Genomic DNA, 21677 nt, shown 5'->3' with positions numbered 1-21677 from the left:
TCTTAGTGTTTTTCTGACCCCCACCTGGCCTGCAGCCACTGACCAAGTCCCGTCTGTGAGCTCAGCCCTGTGGGAGGCCCAGAACCACCCACAGGAAGCCCCCAAAGGCCACTAGGCTTCCCATGGCATAGTCCAGCGACCCGGGACCAGCCTGCACCCACCAGGTCGTTCCCTGCTCTGTGCCTTTGCTCAGGCCGGGGCTCCCACCCGGAGTGCCTTCCCCGCCCCACGCTCATGCGGGCACACTCATGCCTTCTCTTCAGGGGTGACTCCAACTCTCCTCTTCCCTAAAGGGCTCCAAGTCCCTCCTCTGGGCCTATACCCTGCTCACCAGTGCCACAGCCCCAAGCCTCTTTCTCCAAACTCTCCGTCCACAGTGTGGCGTGTGGTAGGCTTTCAGTGAAGTCTAAACAAAGATGCAGCCCTGGCCATCAGGACCAGGTCCCTGCCTAGCCTAGTGGAAGAAACAGATACAAACAGATCAGTGACAAGGCTGCATGTCTGGGGATGGGGTCAAGTGCAGGACATCCAAGGAGCAGGCAGGTCCCACCCCAGCTCTCCCTCCTCCACCCAAGGGAGCGAACACTTCCAAGCCCTTACTATGCTCCTGAAAGCTCGGCCATCTCGGTTTAATCCTCCCAGGGCGAGGCAGGGGTTTACGGATGAGACAGGAGGCTCGGGAAGGCAGATGCCGGCTGAGGTCACACAGCTTCTGCGGGTGGAGCCTCTGTTGGAGCCTTGGACCATCCGACCCCAAAGCCTGTGCCCTACTCCCGGGTGGAAAATTCAGGTGCCCACAGGGGCCAACCAGGTGACACAATGAACAAAGCCAGCTGCCACTGGGCCTCGTGGGAACGTGGGCTCCAGAGCTGCCAGCTTTAGTTTGTTTTCAAGAGAAACCAGACAATGAGAATTTTAGATGGAATTTTAGTTCTTTTCTTTTCAATATTGGCAGCCATGTCACAATTTCTTTTTACTTCAACAAACAGAGCACAGAAAAGATGTTTGTGGGCAGGATTTGTACCCTTCACTGATGTGGTGTTATCTGGGTGGCGGGAATGATGGGGCTCCCAGGATGTCTTGCCTTCCCCATCCCCATCCCCGGCCAACAACAGTCCCCAGAACCCAGCGGCAGCTCCACGCACCCCTGAAGGCACCCGCAGCCACCGCCTTCACTGCCAGAGGCAGGAGGCAGGGCCCGAGCCCCACGAGGGCACCACCCAAATAGCTATAATCAGCAGCCTCGCCAAGACTTCAAACTCACCCAATTATCCTGCGAGAGAAAAAAAAACACAAAATGAAAACAAATTAACATGTTTGCATAGAAACTGCTGCAGCAACACACACAGCCGCGCACACGCACGTGCTGGCGCATGCCCTGGCGAGGCTGGGAGACACCGCTGCCACCCCTCCCCAGGCCTGGCACCCACCTGGCAGGGCTGGGCCGGGCCAGGCTGAGCCCACGGCCCAGGGCCAAAATGTGCCCTAGGCCCAGCGACCTGACTGTCCCCACACCTGGCTGGGCACTGTCTTAAGTCCACCGGCTTTCACGTTCTTCACTTTTTTCTTTTCTTTTCCAATTTAATAAACGCATGAAATTCATCGTATGCCAAAATTCAGCCTCACTGATCTGAACCCCTTTCTTCAGATGGGGAAGCTGAAGCACGCAGAGGTTAGTTGACCTGCCCAAGGCTGTACAGCTGGAGAGGAAGAGCTGGGATTTGAACCTAGAGTGATCAGCCCTGGAGTCCTTGCCCACCCCTTCCCGGCGCACTGTCTCGTTCCGAGGGCTGTGTGGGTGTGGTGGTCAGGATCGCAGAGCCACGTGGAGATGAGTTCAGATCCCTGATCCGTCAGTCCCTCACTGGATGGCTTTGGGCAAGTGACTTGGCCCTCTCTGTGCCTCAGTTTCTCCTCCTGGAAGACTGGGATAATAATGGTCCCTTCCGCAGGGAGGTTAGGAGATTTGGTAGGTGAATGACTGCAAAGTACTACCTCTGGCACCTGCCCACGGGGAGGGGTCCCTCCCAGCCCCACACCGTTTAGTTGGCCCTCCAAGGCCTGGCTCGTCAGAGAAGCCCCTGTTGGGGGCCTTTGGGCTCCGAGCCAGGTGCTGCCCTTGCCCCTGGAGCACGCAGTCAAGGGGCTCAGGGGCCCTCTCTGCCGGGAAGCCGCTCATCCTGGGGATGAGCCCTCTTCTCTGGGCTCCCGCGAAGCTCCGTCTGACCCGGGGGTGGGATTGCTGGGCATGCGCCGGATCCTCCCTGCTGTGTCTGATTCTTCTTCAGGTCCCCACAGCCTGGCGCACAGCCGGTGCTCAGGCAAGTCTCTGTGAATGGAGCCATCCCCTCGCTCCCACCCCCACCTGGGCATCTCTGGGGCTTGTCCCTGGGAGTTGAAGGAGAAACTGTGCTGGAAGGACTTGGGGCTTAAGATCTTGGGGCTCAAGGGTCCCCAGGCCAGGGCTGAGGATGCCTCCCCAGCCCCCTCCCCCTGCCCTGCAGGACCACAGACAAATCCCTTCACCTCTGCAAGCCCCTTGCGTTCGTCTCCGGTCCATGACGGTGAAAGCTGAGGGTGGACATCACCAGCACGGTGGGCACCTAGTGGGCAGTGGATTTGAAGTTGCTAAGAGGGCAACAGAGTAGCCTCTGTCCCCGATCGAGTGACAGTACTTGATCACCCGGCTTAGTCCTCACCACAACTGGGTGAGGGAGGGGAGGTTTCTAGCCCCATTTTTCAGATGGAGAAACTGAGGACCCAAGGAACTCAGACTCAAGAGAGTCCCACTGGTAAGTGGCAGGGCTGGGGTTCAAACACAGCAGTTCTGGGTTTGCGCTTTAGCCGCGGTGCTGTTTGGCCCTTCCTGGATGCCACTGGTCAGGGGTGAAGGGGGCAGTGTCTAGCAGGTCTGGACGGTGAGGACCAGCAGGACGCTGTCCTGGTGGTGGTGGTAGAGGGTTAACTTCATTGGCCTCAGGTTATTTGGCATCAGCCTCGGTCTACAGTCACGCCCACCACTCAGGGCCATGGTGGCCCCCTGAGGGTGGTGACCCAGTGCCCACCCCAGGGGTGGCTGGTGGGACATTGGGTGCCCACTTGGAATCCCAGCCCTCCCTTGGCATGGCCCTGCCACAGGCCTAAGAGTCCAGCAGACCCAGCTTCATGCCCCCACCCCACCAGCTGGCCTCAGACAAACCCTTGTCCTCTGTCCCCCGGGAGCATGGGGGGCATGGCTGTGCCCGCACCTCTCAGGATGGGCTCAAGGCTGGGACGTGGCTCCAGCATGTGGTTGCTGCCAGCTGAAGCAGCCCCTTGCTCAGACCTGTGAGGAAGCGGCCCTCCCCCTCTTCCAGAGGATTCCCAGCCCTCGCGCCTCCAGGACACAGCTTGGGATGGGGCTCGCGTGGCCTCCCATCCGATGTGCCACTCACCCACCTGCTTTGACAAACACCCGCTCGGTTCTCTGGGGGCCCGGGTGTTCCAGACGTGCAGAGGGGTTTGTTGGATTGAAGTGGTAAACTGTGCAGTGAAACAAGGAGGGGAGAGACCCCAGGGGCCAGGGCAGATGACCGGAGAGGAGAGCTGTGAGCCCCGGGCATGCAAGGAGTGGTCTGGACGAAAGAAGGGAAAGAAAGGCCCCAGTGTATCCTCTGTTCAGTGTGGATTTATTGAGCATCTGCTTTGTGCCTGGCCTCAGAGTGGGAAGACTAGAGCTGGGTCTGTGAGGCCCCAGGCTCGGCCGCCTCCCGGCTGTGCACCCCTGGGCAAGCCAGGCAGTCTTTCTGGACCCAGCCTCCTCCCAGGGGGCTGTGGAGAGGGTCAAGGTGGGACGACATTCAGTACGAGGTGGTTGAGAGCCACGGAGTTCCACCCTCAGAGGTTCAAACCCCTGCCCTGCCCCGCCCCTTGGGGGTAGGTGGGCGCCGCTTTGGTGGCTGTGTGTGGAGGGGGCATAGCTCCTGGCTCTGAGAGCAGAAGCCGGGGGCCAGTGGGGTACAAGAAGTAGGGAGAAAGTTCTTTTTCCTCCCCCATGACAAAAGTAATATTTCTAAGTGTTTGGAAATGACAAGTCTGATCACGAAAAATTTGGCCATCATCCAGCTGCCCAGAGCTGGGGACTTGGTCGCACACTGGGGCCCTCCTTCCCAGGTGTAGGGCACTTGGGGAGGGTCTGGCCTTGCGTGGCATGAACGACCATCCTGGTCAAGCAGACCTCACGTGAGTCGGTGCAGGGACACGGCCAAGTCTCTCCTGGGCCCCGCACCGATGGGCACGTTCCGGCCTGGGCTTCTGGAGCCACCTGCCCGCTCGCCTGCCCGCCCAGCCGCCCATTGTCTGGCGTGTAGGGGCCGGAGCAGCCGTTGTTCTGCACACATCTGATCCCGTCTTTTCCACATCAGATCATTTGTAACCGTCACCAGGCAATCGGCCCCGTCGCTGATTCAATCTCGGCTTTGTGCTGTCACAGCCGTTTTTCTGCGCCGGGCTGATTTTGAAAGGAGGCCCATCTTCTGGGCCCGCTTTTCAGAAGCAGGGGGAGGGGGGGGTCTTTATGTGTGCGTGTGTGTGTGCACGTCCCCCCCACGTGTGCGCACACACACAGGCCTCTGCCTCTCGTCGCTGAGAGTAGAATTTGGAATGAGGCAGGCAGATGAGGGCCCCAGGCTGCCACCTCCACCCCCTACCACCTGCTCACCCTGAGCACCTACTATGCGCCCCAGTGTGCAAATACAGCAGAGTCAGTGCTCCAGTACAGGAGGTAGATGCTAAACCATTCCTCAATAAGATCATTTCAAAGTGGTAATGACAGTGAAGGAACTACAGTGGTGACAGGATAGTGGCCAGGGCAGAGTGGCCAGCTTAGACAGAGTGATCAAGGAGGGCCTCTTGGCGGAGGTGATGTTTGAGTTGAGGTGTGAATGAGGGGACGGAGCTGGCACAGAGAGTGCCGCCCCATCTGAACTGAGATGTCTTCTATGTGTGAAATCCACCCCAGATTTCAAAAAGTTACTATGGAAAAAAGGTCATAAAATACCGCATTAGTAATTTTTGAATACTGATTCCATGTTGAAGTAATACTATTTTGGATATATTGGATTAAATAAAATATATTATTAAACATAATTCCCCCTGTTGGTACTAGAAAATTTATAATGACATTATATTTCTATGGGAGAGCACTGGATCTAGAGTATTTAGGTAGAGACAAAACTGTAATTGCAGAAGCCCTGGGGTGAGACCAGGGTCGGCCGCTGAGAGGACCAGGTGCACCAGGGGAGAGTGACAGAGTGGGCAAGGAGTGAGGAAGGGGTACACGCAGGGCCGCAGAGGATATTGTTAGAAATGCCTTGGAGGCCAGCGGGGGAGTTTTGAGTGGGGAAGGCAGTGAGTTCCACACAGGAAAGCTCAGCCTGGCCCCTGCAGGGTGGAGTGGGGAGTGAAGGGGCCTGAGTGGAGGCCTGTAGGTGATGGGGCGCATGGTGGGAGCAGGGACCTGTTGTAGAAGCGTGGTCCACAGGACCTGCTGGAAGCTGGGCTAGACCCGATATGCTTCCGTCTGTCTGTCTCTCCACTCCTGGCTTTCGATGCCTTCCCCTCCTCCTGTCTCTCTCCCCACCCACCTCTGCCCTCCTTGGCCGCTGTCTCCCTGTCAAGTCAGTGAATTTACAGCACCCCAGCTTTGTGTCCAGGTGGTCAGTGGTTGAAATCCCTTCCGAAAAGTTATTTTTAAGAAAACAGAAATGATGGCATATTTACCATAGAAAAATTGTAAATGCAGAGAAGCACAAAGAGGAAAAATCAAACTCCCCAGAGGTAGGGGAGGCTCTGGCCCAGCTGGGGTTTGAACCCAGGTGGTCTGGCCCCTACACCCCAGCACTAAAATCATGGCGCCCTGTGGCCAGATGACACAGAGGGAGCTCCCCTACCAGGGAAGGGCTTAGGGACACTGCATCCCCGGCCTCGCTCACAGCAAGGGCAGAATGGGGAGACCTGGCCCACGCAGAAGTGGGGTTTGCCTCTCAGGGGTTAATACTTTTATGTTTGTGCTCTTATTGGTCCCAAGTGTCCTGTCCTGTTCCCCCACCCCTGCCTGGAAGGCTCTACTGATTTCTGCCCCAGCCTGACCCCCAGAAGCATCTGTTGATCCTTGATTTAAAGACTAGCCCTCACCGGCCACCCCCACCTAGGCTTTTCTCTCCTAAGCACTCCTGGCCGTTCCTGCCAGGGCCCAATCTTCCACCGTTCTTCCCCTCCCCCCAGGGTCTAAACCTCATGCTCGTCTGGCCCAGGCCCACCTCTTCCAGCCCCTCCCCCTCCTCGGGCCTCTGTTTCCTCACGGGTACACACACCATGGTAATCATCTCTCTCCTTCTCCCAGGCCTGGGGTGGGTTAAATGAGGTGATGTCTGTAAAGTGCTGAGCCCATGGGGAACACTAAAAATAAAAACGAGCTCCTATTATTGCTCTGAGTATTAGATTTTCTCCTTCTCCGTTGCTGGGTTAACGCTGAACTGCGGATGTAGGGACCTGGAGTAGGCGGGAGGAGGGCTGGGCGCATCCAGCCCTTCCTGGCTCTACCGTGCATCTTACCTATGCCCTTTGCGCACAGTGTTTCTTCTTCCAGACCCGTTATCCCTGGAGTCATCTGGTACCATGTTGCTCCTCTGGGAAGGGTCCATGCCCCCCTCCAGAAATACTGGGTTGGGGCCTTTCTGCTGGGTTCCCCCGGCCCCCACTGTAGTAGCATCACAGCACTGATGACATTTGGTATTGATTCCGGCTTCACCGCACGCCCCACCCCTTTGCTGGAAGGTGACTGCCACTTTGTCATTCAAGAGCCAAGGCCAGAACTAGGAGAGGAACAAATGACTTGTAGGATGGGACCCCGCCCCAGACTTCCCCCCCTTGGGGGCTGGCTCTCAGAGAAGAAGGCTCTCAGGGACACTGGCCAAGGGGTTCTGAGATTTGGGGGCTTTGCTCTCCAGCCAGGGCTTCCCGAAGGTTCATTTTCATGCGAATGAGCCCCGCATTCACTCCCTAGGTACTGTGGAGGGGCCTCTGGGATAGAGCCAGCCAGGTCTGCTGCTGGTGGCAGTGACTGCCCATCTCACCCCATCACTGAGGGGGCGGCTTTTGAGCCTTTGTGAGCCCCCCACCTACCCATGCACCCAGCACCTGCTCTTAGCCTCTCCTTGCCCTGACCCAGCACGTGTCCACAGAAAGCGGCTCTCCCCACCTTGAGGTTTGGGGGACCCTGCCGCTGTCCCCTCTGTCCTGGTGACCCTGCCCGGCCAGGACGGGATGCTCTCGGTCTTCTCCGGCAACCCAGAGCTGCTTCAGGTTCTCCACACTCACTGATTTCTTTCAGGTCTCCATAAGCTTGTCTGTGTAGTTCTCTGCTTGGGACCCCCTCCCCCTTGCCTTGTTCACTTGGCTGTTTCCTACTTACCTGTTGATAATAATCATAAATGATGCTAGTAACGGCTACCACTTAGGGAGTTACTACTGTGACCCTAGCACTTTGTTTGTACTGAGCTGTGGTAAGGAATTAACCCCTTTTTCAGACGAGGAAACTGAGGCTCAGAGAGATGGAGGCGTTTGCCCAAGGCCAGACTTAATGGATAAAGCTGGGATTTAGTTAAGAGAGAAAGCTCAGGCATCTGGCTCTGAAGCCTGGGACACAATACTGTCACCCTCCTTATGAGGCAGTGGGGCTGTCCCTTTGTCTTGACAGCCCCCAAGCTAGGTAGGGTGGCTGCATCAAGGGTACACTTGTCACCCTGCCTTGTAATTGCGCTTCGGACGCACACACCCCTCTCCTGGCATCTGCCTCAGCATCTAGCACAGGACCTGGCACATAGTAGGTGCTTAATTTGTCACGTAGTCATCTCTGAAGGTTGGAGCGCTGCCCAGGGCAGATAACGTCAAGGTAGTTCCCATGGCGACTGACATCATTAGGCTCCCAGGCTCCACCCCGCCCCTCTTTCCAGGGTGCCTGTGCTGGGAGCTGGCCATGGTGCTGAAGGGCCTGGGTACCGCCGCACGCCCCAGCCCGCAGCCCTGTGTCCCAGTCGGATACTTCCTAATCCCGCCTTGCCCTAGCTCCCTGGGCCAGCCTCTCGCCCATCCTTCCTTCATGAGAGGGTTTCCTGAGGGCCTACTGTTCACAAGCACTGGTCATGGCACCGTGAACCCATGGAGGAGGGATCGGGGAGAGCCGCTCGGGGCACTCCAGTTATTCATCAAACATTTATCAGGCATCTCGTGTGTCTCCAAGAAGCCTTTGAGGAGCCTGGGCTTCGGGTGAATGCTGAGTAGAATTTCAAGGGCTTCAAGCAGAAGGGACTGCATGGGCAAAGGCCTGCAAGTGTGCAGGTGAGAGGCATGTCTTGAGGGATGCCCGCCTCTGGACTCTGCTGCCCGCCATCCAGAACTCGTGGCTGGTGGTTCACTCCTCGGCCTCCCCTGCAGCCCAGAGCCACCAGCATCTGTGGCTCCAGTGGTCTGCCCAGGGTAGGGCCCAGACAAGGTGCTAGGAACTATGAGTGAGGATTAAGTGGAGGGGTGCTGTCGCCCAGGCAGGAGGCCGGCATCTCTGTCCTAGCAACAGAGGCAGCCAGGCTATGCTCAGTGGCCAGATGTGCATTTTAGAGAGACCTCCGGCCTCTGGGGGTGGGGATGGACGCAGCGGTAATGCTTGGCAGTAGATGAGGCCTCCTCTGGAAGGGGCCAGTGCCCTCCCCCTACCCCAACCTTAAAAAAAAGAAAGTGAGACTCCCCTTTCTGGTGCTGCAGCCCAAATGGCAGTGGGAAATAATCACTTTTCACAGGCCCCTTTATCCACAGCCAAGCCCTGCGCCAGTTTAATCAGCAGTGCCAGTGTGACTTGAAGATTCCCGGGCTTGAGAGATCAGGAGAGGGGTTAAAGAAAATTACCCTCGCCTCCTCCATGCTAATGTAATCTCTAACCAGATCTGCCTAGCCGCAGCTCAAATTGCTTTTTAGATTAACATTTAATTATTAACAGGGTCCCCTGGAAGGCCTCGGGCTCGGGCTTGGAACAGGAATGGGGGAGGGAGCGGCAGGAGGGGGTGGGGGAGGGCTTCTACTCTGGCTGCCTTGCAGAGAGAGTTGGGGCGGGTGGAGGGGGAAGGGGTAGGGGAGAGTGGGGTCAGGAAGGGAGTGAGAAAGGAGACAGCAGGGAGGAAGAAGGGAAGCGCCAGGATAGGAAGGCAGATGGAGTGAGCGACAACCATAGAGACAGGAGTGAAAGACAGACAGACAGACAGTGGATCCGCCCGTCCTTGGGGAAGGGTTGTGCACCCAGGTTCCCTATGGCACTCTCAGGCAAGGGCCCCTCCACCCTTCTGTCCTGGCCAAGGGCAGGCAAATCCTGCCCCTTGTGGTTTAGGGGGGCACTGAGCTTTCTGAGGCTTTGTGCTGGCCTGGCTCATGGTGGTGGGGACCCATCCAGAGAAGGGAGCTGGTACTCAGGGCCACACAGCCAGGATCCGACCCAGCTCTTCCAGGCTCTCAATCCAATGCTCATTCCCCTCCCCAGGCCCTCGGCCTTCTGCCTCTACTTCAAATTCTTCCCTGCATTTGGGGGCAGGCTCTGGGGCCAGGACAGGGTGAAGAAGAGCAAGGCTTCAAGTGCAGTACTGGGGATGGAGGTGAGAACTGGGGGGCGGAGGTGGGGAGACTCCTGCCCCCTCCCCGTGAAGGTTGTGAGGCCCTGGGAATAGCAGGCTTCTCCTTCGCCTATTTTTAGGGAACTCAGAGCCCTGACTGTCCACTCAGCACTTAACATGCTGGGTTTTACCAGCTTCCTGACTCAACATTCCAAATCCTTCAAGAACAGACTACATCTGGAACCCGCCCTGTGTGGGCTCAGCCCTGTGTCTTGCACACAGCTAGTGCACTGGATTGTGTTTGAAAACCACATGGTAACATCCCCTCAAAGGCTCAAAGGCCCTCCTACGATCGGCTGGGCCACTGCCCGTCAGGGTTCAGCAAGGGAAACTGAGACTCAGAGAAGGGCTGTCGCTTCCTTAAAGTCACTCGGCCAGTCAGAACCCTGGTGCTTGGCCCCTGCCTGGCAGGTGCAACCCTGAGGCCTCCGGGGCTGGCCCTCTACTGTGAACTCCTAGTCCCATTGGATGACGGGAAGGCCTCACATGACCTTCTCCTCCAAGCCACAGCAGGTCTTTGGCCTTGAGTGGAGCCCTAGAGGCCAGAGTAGGGAGCTCCAGGGAGGAGGGAAGGACGGGGGCTGGCCGCGGCACCGCTCGTGGCCTTCACAGGGTCACAGCCTCCTGCTGTGGAGCCCAAGTACGTCCCTGCATTCCACGGGCTCCAGGGCCAGCCCAGCCTGGTGAGGGGCAGACTGCTGACCTACAGGATACATGGGGGAAAGTCCTGCCCACCTGCCACTTCAGAGAAACATTGGAGGCCGGAGGGAGAGGCCAGGGAAGTCCACTTTGAACAGGCTGGCCTTGGGAGTAGGCAGTCGCTTCCGGTTGGATATTCTGTTTCGGCAGGATGTTCTCACCGATTTCCATACTCCCAGCATATGGCACGGGGCTGGCCCCCAAAAGGTGCTCAGGGAGTGTTTGCTGCCTGAATGAATGAACGAGTGAATGAATGGCTGGGTAAATGACAGCTGCCTCGAAACAGTTCCCTCCTGGAGGCAGGGCGTTGCTTTAGCCACCTCTGTACTGTTCTGCTCACGCAGGCCTCTCATGTTGTCCTCCATGAATGTGTATGGGATGAGTAGGTGGACTCCTGAGAGCCCCTCTTCCTCCTCTCATCTCCCTGTCTGTGACCCCAGCCCCTCCCGGAGTAGAACCGAAGACGTGGGCACCGGGGAGAAGCGGGACTTTGCTTCTGGAGCCAGGGCTGGGGGCCGTACAGTGTGGAGCCGTGTTGACACCCTGGGGCTCTGCCACCTAAAAGCTGTGTGACCTTGGGCAGATTACTTCTGCTCTCTGTGACCATTTCCTCATCTGTGAAATGGGGCTAAAAACAGAACCCACCACAGCAGCTGCTAGGAGGATGCTGTGAGAGATAGCACACAGGGTGCACATGGGGCGTGGCACAGAGGGAGCACTGAGTAAACGTGCGCTGCTGTTACTAGCACTAACGTGCGTATTGTAATTTTCAAGCTCCCTGTTCCCACTGGCAGCGTGGGGGGTGGCGGGGTGGCTCCCCTACACCCTCTGCAGCCGGACAGGCTGGGAGAGATGACAAAAGGCGGGCAGGGCCAAAGGCCCCAATTCCCTGTTCTTTTAATAAAAATAAAGACAGCCTTTAGACACCCTTCTGCTATGCATTGTTCTGCCGAGGCGAGCAGCACAGACTCAGTTCCTCCTCGGACTTGGAAAGTTCCTTCCTTTCTTTCCCCTCCCCTGTCACATTTTCTTTATCTAAATCCTCAGCTATGAAAGGGCATATCGACAGCTGGGGGCGTTATCTGGTGGAGGGGACCTTTTCCTAGGGGTGCTTCCGAGATAAGGCGTCTTATCAGCCCCCATGTCAGGGACGGTGCCAAAGCATTCTAATCATTGAGGCTTGCGACATTTCCCCCCTCCCCCCCTTTTTTATTATTAAAGTCACAAAAGACCTTGGGCTTATAAACAGCCCAATTTGCTGATAGGGTTTCAGAATGTGCAGCGTTCCCAGGATGGTCCCTGGCTGGGGGAGTAATGAGTTGGGGCGGGGGCTCTGAGGGGCTGGCTTTCTGCAGATGGGATGATGCCAAGCAGGGGGCGGGGGGTGGGTCATGGGAAGATCATGAGTGTTTTAGGCACCTGCTGCAGTCCTGTCTCCAAGCTTGCTGTGTGACCTTGTGCACGACGCTTGGCTTCTCTGGGCCTCCATCACTTCATCTGACAATAACTGATTCATTAATTTAGCCATTCATTCAACACCTATTTATTAAGTGATTACTCTTTGCCAGGCATTGGGGAGAAAGAGACAAATAAGACACGGTCCTTGCCCCTGAGAAACTCACAGTCCAGTGGAGAAAGACAGACATGAAAATTGGCAATTACAACTCTGTGTGATTAGGGCTGTGAGGGGGGATGCCCAGAGGAGGGGAGCCAGAGTCTGAGTTAAAATGGATCAGGTGGCGGTGCTGTAGGCAGAGGGACCAGCACAGGCAAAGGTTTGGAGGTGGGAGGCTGCCAGGCTGGAGAGAACGCTAGGAGGGAGCTAGGAGAGATGGGGGTGGGAGGCGGGGAGGACAGGTCATAGTGGCCTTGAGGGCCAGGTAAAGGAGGTTAGGCTCTACTCTGGGACCAGAGAGAATTTTTATGGCCAAAAAGAGGGCTCTGTTTTGTTTGTCTTGTTTGTAGATGATGTGGATGATACCGAACTGGCCGCTGCCCACATCCCACGCTGCACCCGCCGCCCCCCCCCCCCCCGCCCCAGCAGCAGGCTCAGGGCTCCTGGGAGAATGGGCAGGGGGTTGGGGGGATTGGGGGTGTAGAGAGAGAAATCGCTCCTCTCCAAGTGAAGACAGCCTCTTAGGCTGCTGGTCCTCCAGAGGCGAGGGATGAAATGATCCAGGTGGCTGCACCAGAAAAGCTGAGCTGAGGCCTTCACGTGGATACCGTCCCCTCTGGGGAATCCTCTGTGGCCCCCTGAGCTGGGCCACGTGACCTCAGCTCCCAGAGCTGCCCGGTCGTCCAGCATCCGAGCACTCGGAAACCAGAGCCCTGCTTGGAGGGCAGCTGATGGGGTCTAGAGAGGCCCCAGAACAGGCAGCCTACCCCTCACCCGATTAGCACTGCAGTCCCAGCCTGCCCTTTTCAACAGAAAAGCATGCTGGGGTGCATGGCCCCTGGGGAGGGGGGGCGCTGGAGAGGGGCTGGGCTTCTGGGCCCCCAGCACCTGGTGAAAGGCCAGAGGTGGGGAGGACCTCCCAAAGTGGGGCTGGGCTTGGCCAGGACCCTGGAGAAAAATGACCTGGGAAGGATCATGGAAGTGCTTTTACAAGGCCAGAAAGGGGCAGTAGCTCCCCTGGGGTCACACAGCAGGCACTGGGGCAGGGGAGGTTCCAGGCTTCCAGCCCAGGTTTCCTCGGTGTGCCAGGAGGCTGGCCTCCCTCCTTCCCGGCCCAGCGCTGCCCCAGCCTGTGGGAAGCAGTATAGCCCAGTGGAGAGGGGTCAGGTTGACCCAGTCACTGTCTGCTGGGTGGCCCCGGGGAGGGTGCTGCCTCCCTCTGGCCTGGGTTTCCCCATCTGTGGAGGGAGAGGGCTTGCTTGGGCCCTGCAGCTGGCTGGCCTTTTCCAGCTATCCCCTTTGTCCCCTAACCCCTGCATCAGAGCAGCAAGAAGTGGCCGCTGCTCTGGGCTGGAGTAGGGGCGAGGGGCCGGGCTGCCAGGGTCACCACAGGCCTCTTACCTTCCAGGTGGGCACATGATTGTGCGTGTCCGTGCACCTCCCGCGTGTGCTGAGAGGTGCCAGGGGAGCGTGTCGGTCGGGGTGGGCGAGGGTGTGACGGGGTGTGCCCACCTGCAGGAAAACGTATGCAGCGAGCATGTCCGGGATGCGTGTGGAGGCCCAGCATGGCGGGCAGCATGTCCACGTGTCCCCGGGTGTCCAGGGGGGCCGGCTGCCCCCATGTGTGCGGGTGTGTCCCAGCATGGCCCGCTCCCGCTGCCCGCGTCCCCAGGGAGCGGCGCCTCGTTCCCGCAGTCAAGGGCTTTCATCCCTGCAATAGCCCTACTTCATTCCCTTTTTAAACTGCATAATTTCTGCCTGATTGTAATGGCATATTTTAAAATTACCAGAAATCAAAGCCAGGAAGTGGATACCAGATCTTTCATTGCATCGCTGCGTTAAGGCTGGCGACTGGGCGGGGTGGCGCATGAGAACCACCGACCCTCCCCCATCCACCCCCCACTTTCTCTCTCTCTTTTTTTTTTTTCTGAGACAGTAATAGGAGAAAATTGGTTTTGAAACTGAATAAAAGTCCCTTTCAGAGTAAATCATTTCTTTCAGGCTACCTTTGCTGAAAGTAAAATAGAGCATAATGAAAGGTGGGTACGTGATTGTCTTTCATTTACCGGGAGTCCAGGACAGACAGGAGGCTGTACCCGTCTCGGGGAAATACAAGATCGGAATAATTGCGCCGTAACAAGGAGCTTGTTGTGAAATTAGTATCTTAAGAAAGTAGTGAAAAAAGGCTTTTCCTCGTGAATACTTCATTATTAGAAGAAAGCGGCAGAATTTAGGGCTCCAGACACCTGTTTAGTGTTAAATAACTTCTCTTTCTTCCCCTTCAACACACCCTCCCCTCCACTTTCTTCTGTTTTCAAACCAGCCCAGCTTGGTGGCTCAGGCCTTGGCAGTGGCGGTGGCGTGGGAGCGGGACGGGGTGGGCATGGGGCGCCCAGGCTGGGCGGACATCAGCAGTGTCCAGGGTTGAGCCCGCCTTCTCCTTACCCTGACCCTGGCAGGAGACCTCCCACCCTCTCCCCATCCATCCAGGGCAGGCTGTGTCACCCTGCCCCTCGGGGGCTCTGGGTTCTCCGGAAAGTGGGTTCTGTGAAGATAAAAATGCTCGTTTCTGTGTGAATCTGGGTGAGTGAGCACACGTGGACCTGCCTGGAGCCACATCTGAGCTGCTGCCCATGGGGGGCCTCGCCCCAGCCTGGCAGAGCTGCCCTGGGTGGCCCCGCCCTTTCCGTTCGGGGTAGGGAACTCGGTCAGGGGGCCCTGGTGGCCCTCGGGGCCTGGGCTCAGGGCTCAGCACAGGTCACCTCTGGTTCTCCCGGGGACACCATCCCGGGCATCTCCCCTCCAGGGGCGCTGTGAGAAGTCTCCAGGCCGGGGGTGAGGGCAGACCAACACCTGAATAAGTGGGGACGCCCATTCGCCCACTGGCCGTTCCCGGGCACCCGTCCATGTTGCTTCCCAAGATGACCAGATGGGGTCTTTGCCCTTGATGAGCTCAAGGCTGAAGGTGAGGGGCGGGGAGGCTGGTACGGATTTGCTGGCGGGCGGTTACAGGAGAGCTGGAGGCCGCCACCCCTGGAAGGACGGCCTGCTGGGGGAACACGGAGGGGGTGAGGGTCTGAGCAGGCCTGGGGGTGTCGGGAAGCCCCCTGGAGGAGGCGGCCCACACAGTGAGCAGGGCTGGGTGGGGAGGGGGGAGGTGGGCACAGAGCAGCCCCGGTGACCAGCACCTCCTCTCCCTCCTCACAGGGACCCTGCCGCAGAGCGCGTCCCCCCCCGCCGTGGGCCCCCCGCTCAGCCATGCTGGCCTGCCTGCAGAGGACCCAGAACGCCCCCGGCCAACACCTGGCCTGCCCGACCAAGAGCCTGGAGCTGCGCAAGTGTGAGTGACACGCCCTCCTTGTGGCCCTAGCCCCGCCCCTTCCTCTGCCCACCCCGAGTCCACGGGGCTGCCTCTCTCCTGGACACACCAAGCTTTCCCCACCTCGGGCCCTTGCAGGGCAGCTCCCAGGCGGGGAAAGCCGTCCACGCTCCGGCACATCTGCCCACCACCACCCTGCTTTGGACCGTCCGTGTTCTCCCAGGCCTTTGCCCGTCTGTGCTGCCTCCCTGGGGTCCCTTCCCACTCCCCTGGTCTGGCTGACTGCCACTGGGCGTGACCTTCTCCCCAGCAGCCTTCTCTGACCACTACCAGCACCATGGCCCCGACCCCAGCACTTCTTCTGTGACCTGACCGTGTGTCCCGTCTGTCTCCCTCTGCATCAGCAGAGAGGATAACGGGGAAGCAAACGCAGCCGGCCCTTGAACAATGTAGGTTTGAACTGTGCAGGTCCACTTATAGGTGGATCTTTTTCAGTAGTGAATAGTACAGTACTACAGGGTCCGTGGTTGGTTGAATCCGCAGATATGGAGGAACCGAGGATATGCGGGGCCAACTGTAAGTTATGCCTGAATTAACCACCACGTTGTTCAAAAGTTCACTGTAGTCCTGAATGGGATCCCAGCTTGGGGCCTGAATTGCTGGGCGATCTTGGGCATGTCTTTTCCCTCTCTGGGCCATTAGGGAGCCGGACTTGGTAACCTCCAAGGGTCTGTCCTCCTTCACCATCCAGGACAGGGCTCCCAAACCCTCTGATCTGATTATTTTTAACCACCATAGGTTGTTTGGGTTTTTATTTTTCCCAAGTATTTAGACACATTTAAAAACGGGGAGATTTGTATAAAAATCTGGATGGTAGTGTGTCTTGAACACAAATCAGAGGATCTGGTAACATAAGCCTGTGTTCCTGTCCTGTAGCTATTGGTTAGAATGTAACTATTGCCTCTTTAAAGGGGACACCCATCTCCAGTTCACCACAGTCCTCACCCTTTCCTATTGCCTCTGTCCTATAGTGCAGGAGCGGTTGCCATTTACCATAGTGTTTACGTTGTTGCTTTTTGCTTTTTTAATATGTATTTTATCTTCAGACATGGTAATATACTCACGTGGTCCAGTATTCAAAAGGAATAAAGGGGTATAGAGATAAAACTCGTCCTCTCCCCGCTGTTGTGTGTCCTCTCAGGAGACGTTTTATGCACATCCCAGCAAATATGTGTGTATATACATATTTTATCCACTGTCCTACCCCTCACTTTTTCACTTAGCAGTATATCCTATATGTCAGCCTCTAAAGAGCTTCCTCATTCTTTTGCCATATAGTTTTTCATAGCACGGATGATCCATAATTTATTTGACCAGTCCCCTAAGAAGAACCATACCCAACCTGTTGCCATTACAAGCAATGCAGCAACAAACTCTGTCACTGTGTATGTGTCACAAAGGTGTGAATAAAACTACAGCATAAATTTCTACAAGAAGAAATACCAGGTCGAAGGTATGTGCATTTGTAATTTTGATGGATGTGGTTTGACTGACTTACCTATTCATCTTCTTGATCTATTTTTCTCATTGGGTTTTGTCCTTATTGATTTATAGGAGCTCTTTGTATATGATGGAATTAGACTTCTGTCTGTCATATGAATTGCAGATGTTTCCCCCAAATTGTCATTTGTCTTTGATTCTGCCATGGAGTAGTTTTTTGGTGAACTAAAATTTGTCAGTATTTCCTTTTATGGCCTTTGGATTTTGTGTCATACTTAGAATGTACTTTCTCACGCTGAGATTTTTTTAAAAAACAAACAAACAAAAGGTGTCCCCAGGGGTTCTTCTAGTTCTTCTCTGGTTTAATTTTTAAAATATACGATCTTTGATTATTTGATAATTTATCTGGTGCAAAGTGCGGGGTATGGATGCAAGTGTATTCAAATATCAGTGCAATACTGTTTTCATTATTGTAGCATTATAACACGTTTAAACATTTTTAATGGCTTTATTGAGATATTATTCACGTACCATACAATCCACCCACTTGAAGTGTACCGTTCAGTGGTTTTAGTGTATTTACAGAACTTTGCATCCATCACCACAGTTCATTTTAGAGCATTTTTATCACCTCAGAAGAAATCCCTTACCCACTCCCTCATCCCCCTGGCTCCTCCCTTCTCTATAGATTCCCCTATTTTGGACTTTCCTAGGAAGGGACTTATACAGTATGTGGCCTTTTGTGACTGGCTTCTTTCCCTCTGCATAGTGCTTTCAAGGTTCATCCATGCTGTAAGCATGTGTATAAAACATTTTAATATTTGCTGGTGCTTCTTGCTTGTTATTCACCATCCTCTTATGCAGAAATTCCTTGGCTGTTCCATTAGTTTTCTGTCTGGACTGTAGAATCAACTTATCTAGGTAAGAACAAAATCCTGTTTGGGTTTTTACTGGGATTGCATGCAATTTATAAATTAGGAAGAAATGACATTTGTATGATGATGTCTTTCCCTCCAATAACATGATCTATACCTTTCTGTTTGTTCAGACTTTCTTTTGTGTCCCTCAGGAATGTTTTAGTATTTTCTTCATTTAGATCTTACACATTTTTAAAGTTTCCTTCCTCTGGAAAGTTAATTTTTTTTTTGATAAATTTATTTATTTTTATTTTTGGCTGCTTTGGGTCTTCGTTGCTGCACGTGGGCTCTCTCTAGTTGCGGCGAGCGGGGGCTACTCTTTGTTGCGGTACGCGGGCTTCCCATTGTGGTGGCTTCTCCCATTGCGGAGCATGGGCTGTAGGCATGTGGGCTTCAGTAGTTGTGGCACGCGGGCTCAGCAGCTGTGGCTCACGGGCTCTAGAGTGCAGGCTCAGTAGTTGTGGCGCACGGGCTTAGTTGCTCCGCGGCATGTGGGATCTTCCTGGACCAGGGCTCGAACCCGTGTCCCCTGCATTGGCAGGCAGATTCTTAACCACTGCACCACCAGGGAAGCCCCTTGCAAGTCTTATACCTTGATTTCTTTGTCTTATTTAATAGTGTTGTCTACTATCCCTGGAACAGTGAAAAATAATAGTGGTGACAGTAGACATTCTTGCTTTGTCTTTGCCCTTGAGAAGCTTCTAGGATTTCCTCATTACACAGAATGCTGGTTTAGGGGCAGATATTTTATCAGGTTAAATAAGTGTCCATCTATTCCTATTTAGTTGAGAATTTTAAAAATCAAGAATGGAATCTGAACTTTACCAAATGACTTTTCAATGTCTGTGAAACTGATCATATGGGTTTTTTCTTTGTTCTGTTAATATGAATAATGATACAGATTTCTTTATATTGAACCATCCTTGCATTCCTGGTTGGTTCCCACTTGGTCATGATAAACATTACATTATAACATACCATAGAATTGGATTTTATATTTTGTTTAGGAGTTTTGCCTCAATTTCATCAGTGAGAATAGTCTTTAGTTTTCTTTTTTTGGAACAGTTTTTGTTGGGTTTTGCTATCAGTGTTACATTTGCTTCATAAAGACAATGGAGGCTTTCCTTCTTCCTCTGTGCTTTATAACAGCTTAAGTAGAAATGGATTATCTGTTCTTTAAAGATTGTTTGATCCTTCATGAAGCAGTCTGGGCTAGTGTATTTATTTGGGAGATGGAGGGCTGGGTAACTCTGAGATAATGTTCTCTATTTCTTCTGTAATGATTGATCTAATTGTTCTTGAATGAGTTTGGTAAATTATGTTTCTCTAGAAACGTACCCATTTTATCCAGGTTTTTTAATTTATTTGCATGAGGTTGCACAAAATAAATTCTTTTAAATGATTACTTTACCCTTGTTTCTTATATTGTATATTTTGTGTGTGCTCCCCTCCGCATTTTCTTGATTAGGTTAGTTAGCTAATGAGGTTATCTACCCCTCTTTCCCAAAGAACCATCTTCAGGATCCATTTATAGTAATTACCCTTTTCTGGTTCCTAATTTATTAATTTATGCATTTATCTTTATTAAAATCTTCCTCCTGCTTTCCTTTTTAAAAAATTTCTTGAGAGGCTTAAATCTTTATACTGCTAAACAAGAAAAAAAGGAAAATTAAGGCTGTGAATTCTCTCAGCACTGCTTTAGCTGTATGCTGTAGGTTCTAGCATGTATTTTTATTATCAGTATTTTCTAGATAACTTTATAACTTTGGCTTTGATTTCTTCTTCTTTGGCTTCAGGCTCATTTGAGTTCCATCTGTCCACCCAGGTAGTAGGTGCCTTTGTGTTTTGTGTTATTTCTAGTTCTATTGCATTATAATCTGAGAATGCTATCTATGATTTCTACTTTTTTGGACTTCAGTGAAGTTTTCTTTGTGATATAATCTCTGGTGATTTTTGTGAGTTTTGTGACTTTTTATGGGCATTTGAAAAGATGTGGCTTTGTTTCCGGGATTCAGAGTTTGGTGTTAACCAGTTATATCTACCCTGTTAATTACATTAGTTAGGTCTTGTGTATCCAAGATGCAATGGAATTTAATGCACAGGTATTAGTACCTTAAATCTCCATGGTGAATTGCATCCTTCTTGGCTGTATTTAATACTTTTTGGCCTGGATTCAATCTTATCTATTAAGATGGTAACTGCCTATTAAGATGCTTTTTTAATTCACATTTTTCTTGAAACCTTTGCCAGTCCTTTTATTTCAACCTTTCTGAATTACTTTGTTTAGATGTGACTCATATAATATAGAGTTGAATTAAGCTTTGTGATCCAATCTGAATGCCTTTTAAAAAAATGTTAATAGAGTTTAGCCCATTTACATTTATTGATATAACAGATGTCTGGTATTAGTTCAGTCATGCTGTGCTTTGTTTTAATTGCTTTGAAAAGTCTTTCCCTATGTGATCTAAGTTCTCTGCTTTGTGTACCTACTAATCATAGGGAAGGCTGGTGTTCTTGTTCTAGTGGTGTAGCATTAAATAATCCCCTAATTTTTTGTCTCTTTGTAACAGCATCTATTCCATCTACCCTAAAATGAACAAAATGATGAAATTAGTGTATTTCCTTTTTCTCCCTACAGCACTTTCTCAGCGTTCACTTCATCCTTTTAAACCTCTATTAACTGACATCAGCTTTAAGTATCTTTTGATACCAGCTATTAAAAATGAGGACACCTGTGTACTTATACTACTGTTCCCCTCTTTCCCCATCCCCTCTCTTCTTAGTGATACCATTATTTTACTCCTAGGGCTTGTGATGTTAACCTCTGGTTACATCACCACACTCCCACAGTTCTATACATCTCAGTCTCCTAGATAAACAGGGTCCATGCTCATCACCAGTTCTTTTGCCTTATTTTTCCACCATCTGAAGTTGCCCTCTAGTCTGTGGCTTAAGGCCTCCTGTGAACAACACTCCTGGAATTCCCGCACATTCAGGATGGTCTGTCGACTTTCTACTTGAATGAGCAAAAAAATAATTCCTGGGTCACTTTGTTTCCTTGAGGATTTTTGTAGACCTTGTTCTGTTCTTTTCTGATGTTGAATGTTGCCATGGAGAAGTTGAAGCCTGAGCCCTCCTCCTTTATATTTCATTTTGATCTTTCCACATCTTTCATGCCATTACTTTACTAGCCTGTGTCTTGGGGTTGACCCTTCAGAGTCTGTTTCTCCTGGAACAGTCTGTGCCTTTCGACAGGCAGATGCAAGGCTTGTATTATTTCACTTTCCTTCTTTTGGGGACTCTAGTTAAGCACAGATTGGCTGTCTTTTGCCCATCTTCCCTATGTACCCTCTTCTAATTATGCCTTTCTGACTCCCTATTTCCCTTTCATTTTGATCACTTTTCATCCTGTTTTCTATGACTTCTTTTTTTTCTCCCTGTGCTCATTCCATTTCTCCTTTTATGATAAGTTTTTTCCTCCTACTCTTTGCATTTCTGCTTTATGGAAACAGTTGCTTACTACATTGTTTCCTTCACAATGAAATATTTGGCCATAATCTTCATCTCTTCTGTGGCCACATTTTTCTGATGGGAAGTGTTTTTTTGCCAACCATTACTTATATTTTGCCTTTCCTTCCCTTTTCTTATATATTTTGATTAGGTCCTGTGCTGGTTCAATTTTGATTACTTGCCTCTGGAGGGTATTTCCAGAAAGACAAGGGGGACCTACGATGTTATATCAACATCCTCAGAACTGAAGGTCCTCTGATGGTGTTCTTTCAGAGATAGGGGTTTACAGAATGCATGTCTGCCTCATCAAAAATAGAACAATGACAGATAATCTGGAAGGGCCTTCGGTTTCAAGGAAAAATGTTTTTCATGCACAGCCCCCTTCCCTCCTTTACATGGCCTCCAGGGAGAACACGTTCTCT

At 52.7% G+C, this 21677-nt stretch overlaps 1 protein-coding gene across 3 annotated transcripts in view; it reads left to right on the top strand.

Annotated features, from left to right (window-relative positions):
- The window catches only part of FAM222A (family with sequence similarity 222 member A), a 55294-nt gene that overhangs the window by 13413 nt on the left and 20204 nt on the right, over window positions 1-21677 (top strand). The window contains exons 1-2 of one of the 3 annotated variants that reach the window (XM_036823946.1): window positions 15317-15349; window positions 16667-16841. The exons of 1 other annotated variant lie outside the window; for it this stretch is intronic. Coding sequence is in view for 1 of the 2 variants with exons in the window: in XM_036823944.1 (XP_036679839.1) it covers window positions 15268-15349 (82 nt within the window). In the remaining variant the exon portion in view is untranslated. Of the gene's footprint in view, window positions 1-15216; window positions 15350-16666; window positions 16842-21677 lie in introns of those variants that run through there. One more of the 3 variants, XM_036823944.1, reaches the window with a different exon arrangement.

This window comes from Balaenoptera musculus, chromosome 14 (genome assembly GCF_009873245.2).
Source record: "Balaenoptera musculus isolate JJ_BM4_2016_0621 chromosome 14, mBalMus1.pri.v3, whole genome shotgun sequence".
Taxonomy (NCBI): domain Eukaryota; kingdom Metazoa; phylum Chordata; class Mammalia; order Artiodactyla; family Balaenopteridae; genus Balaenoptera; species Balaenoptera musculus.
Note: the sequence above shows the minus strand (reverse complement) of the source record. Positions and strands in the feature narration are given on the sequence as shown.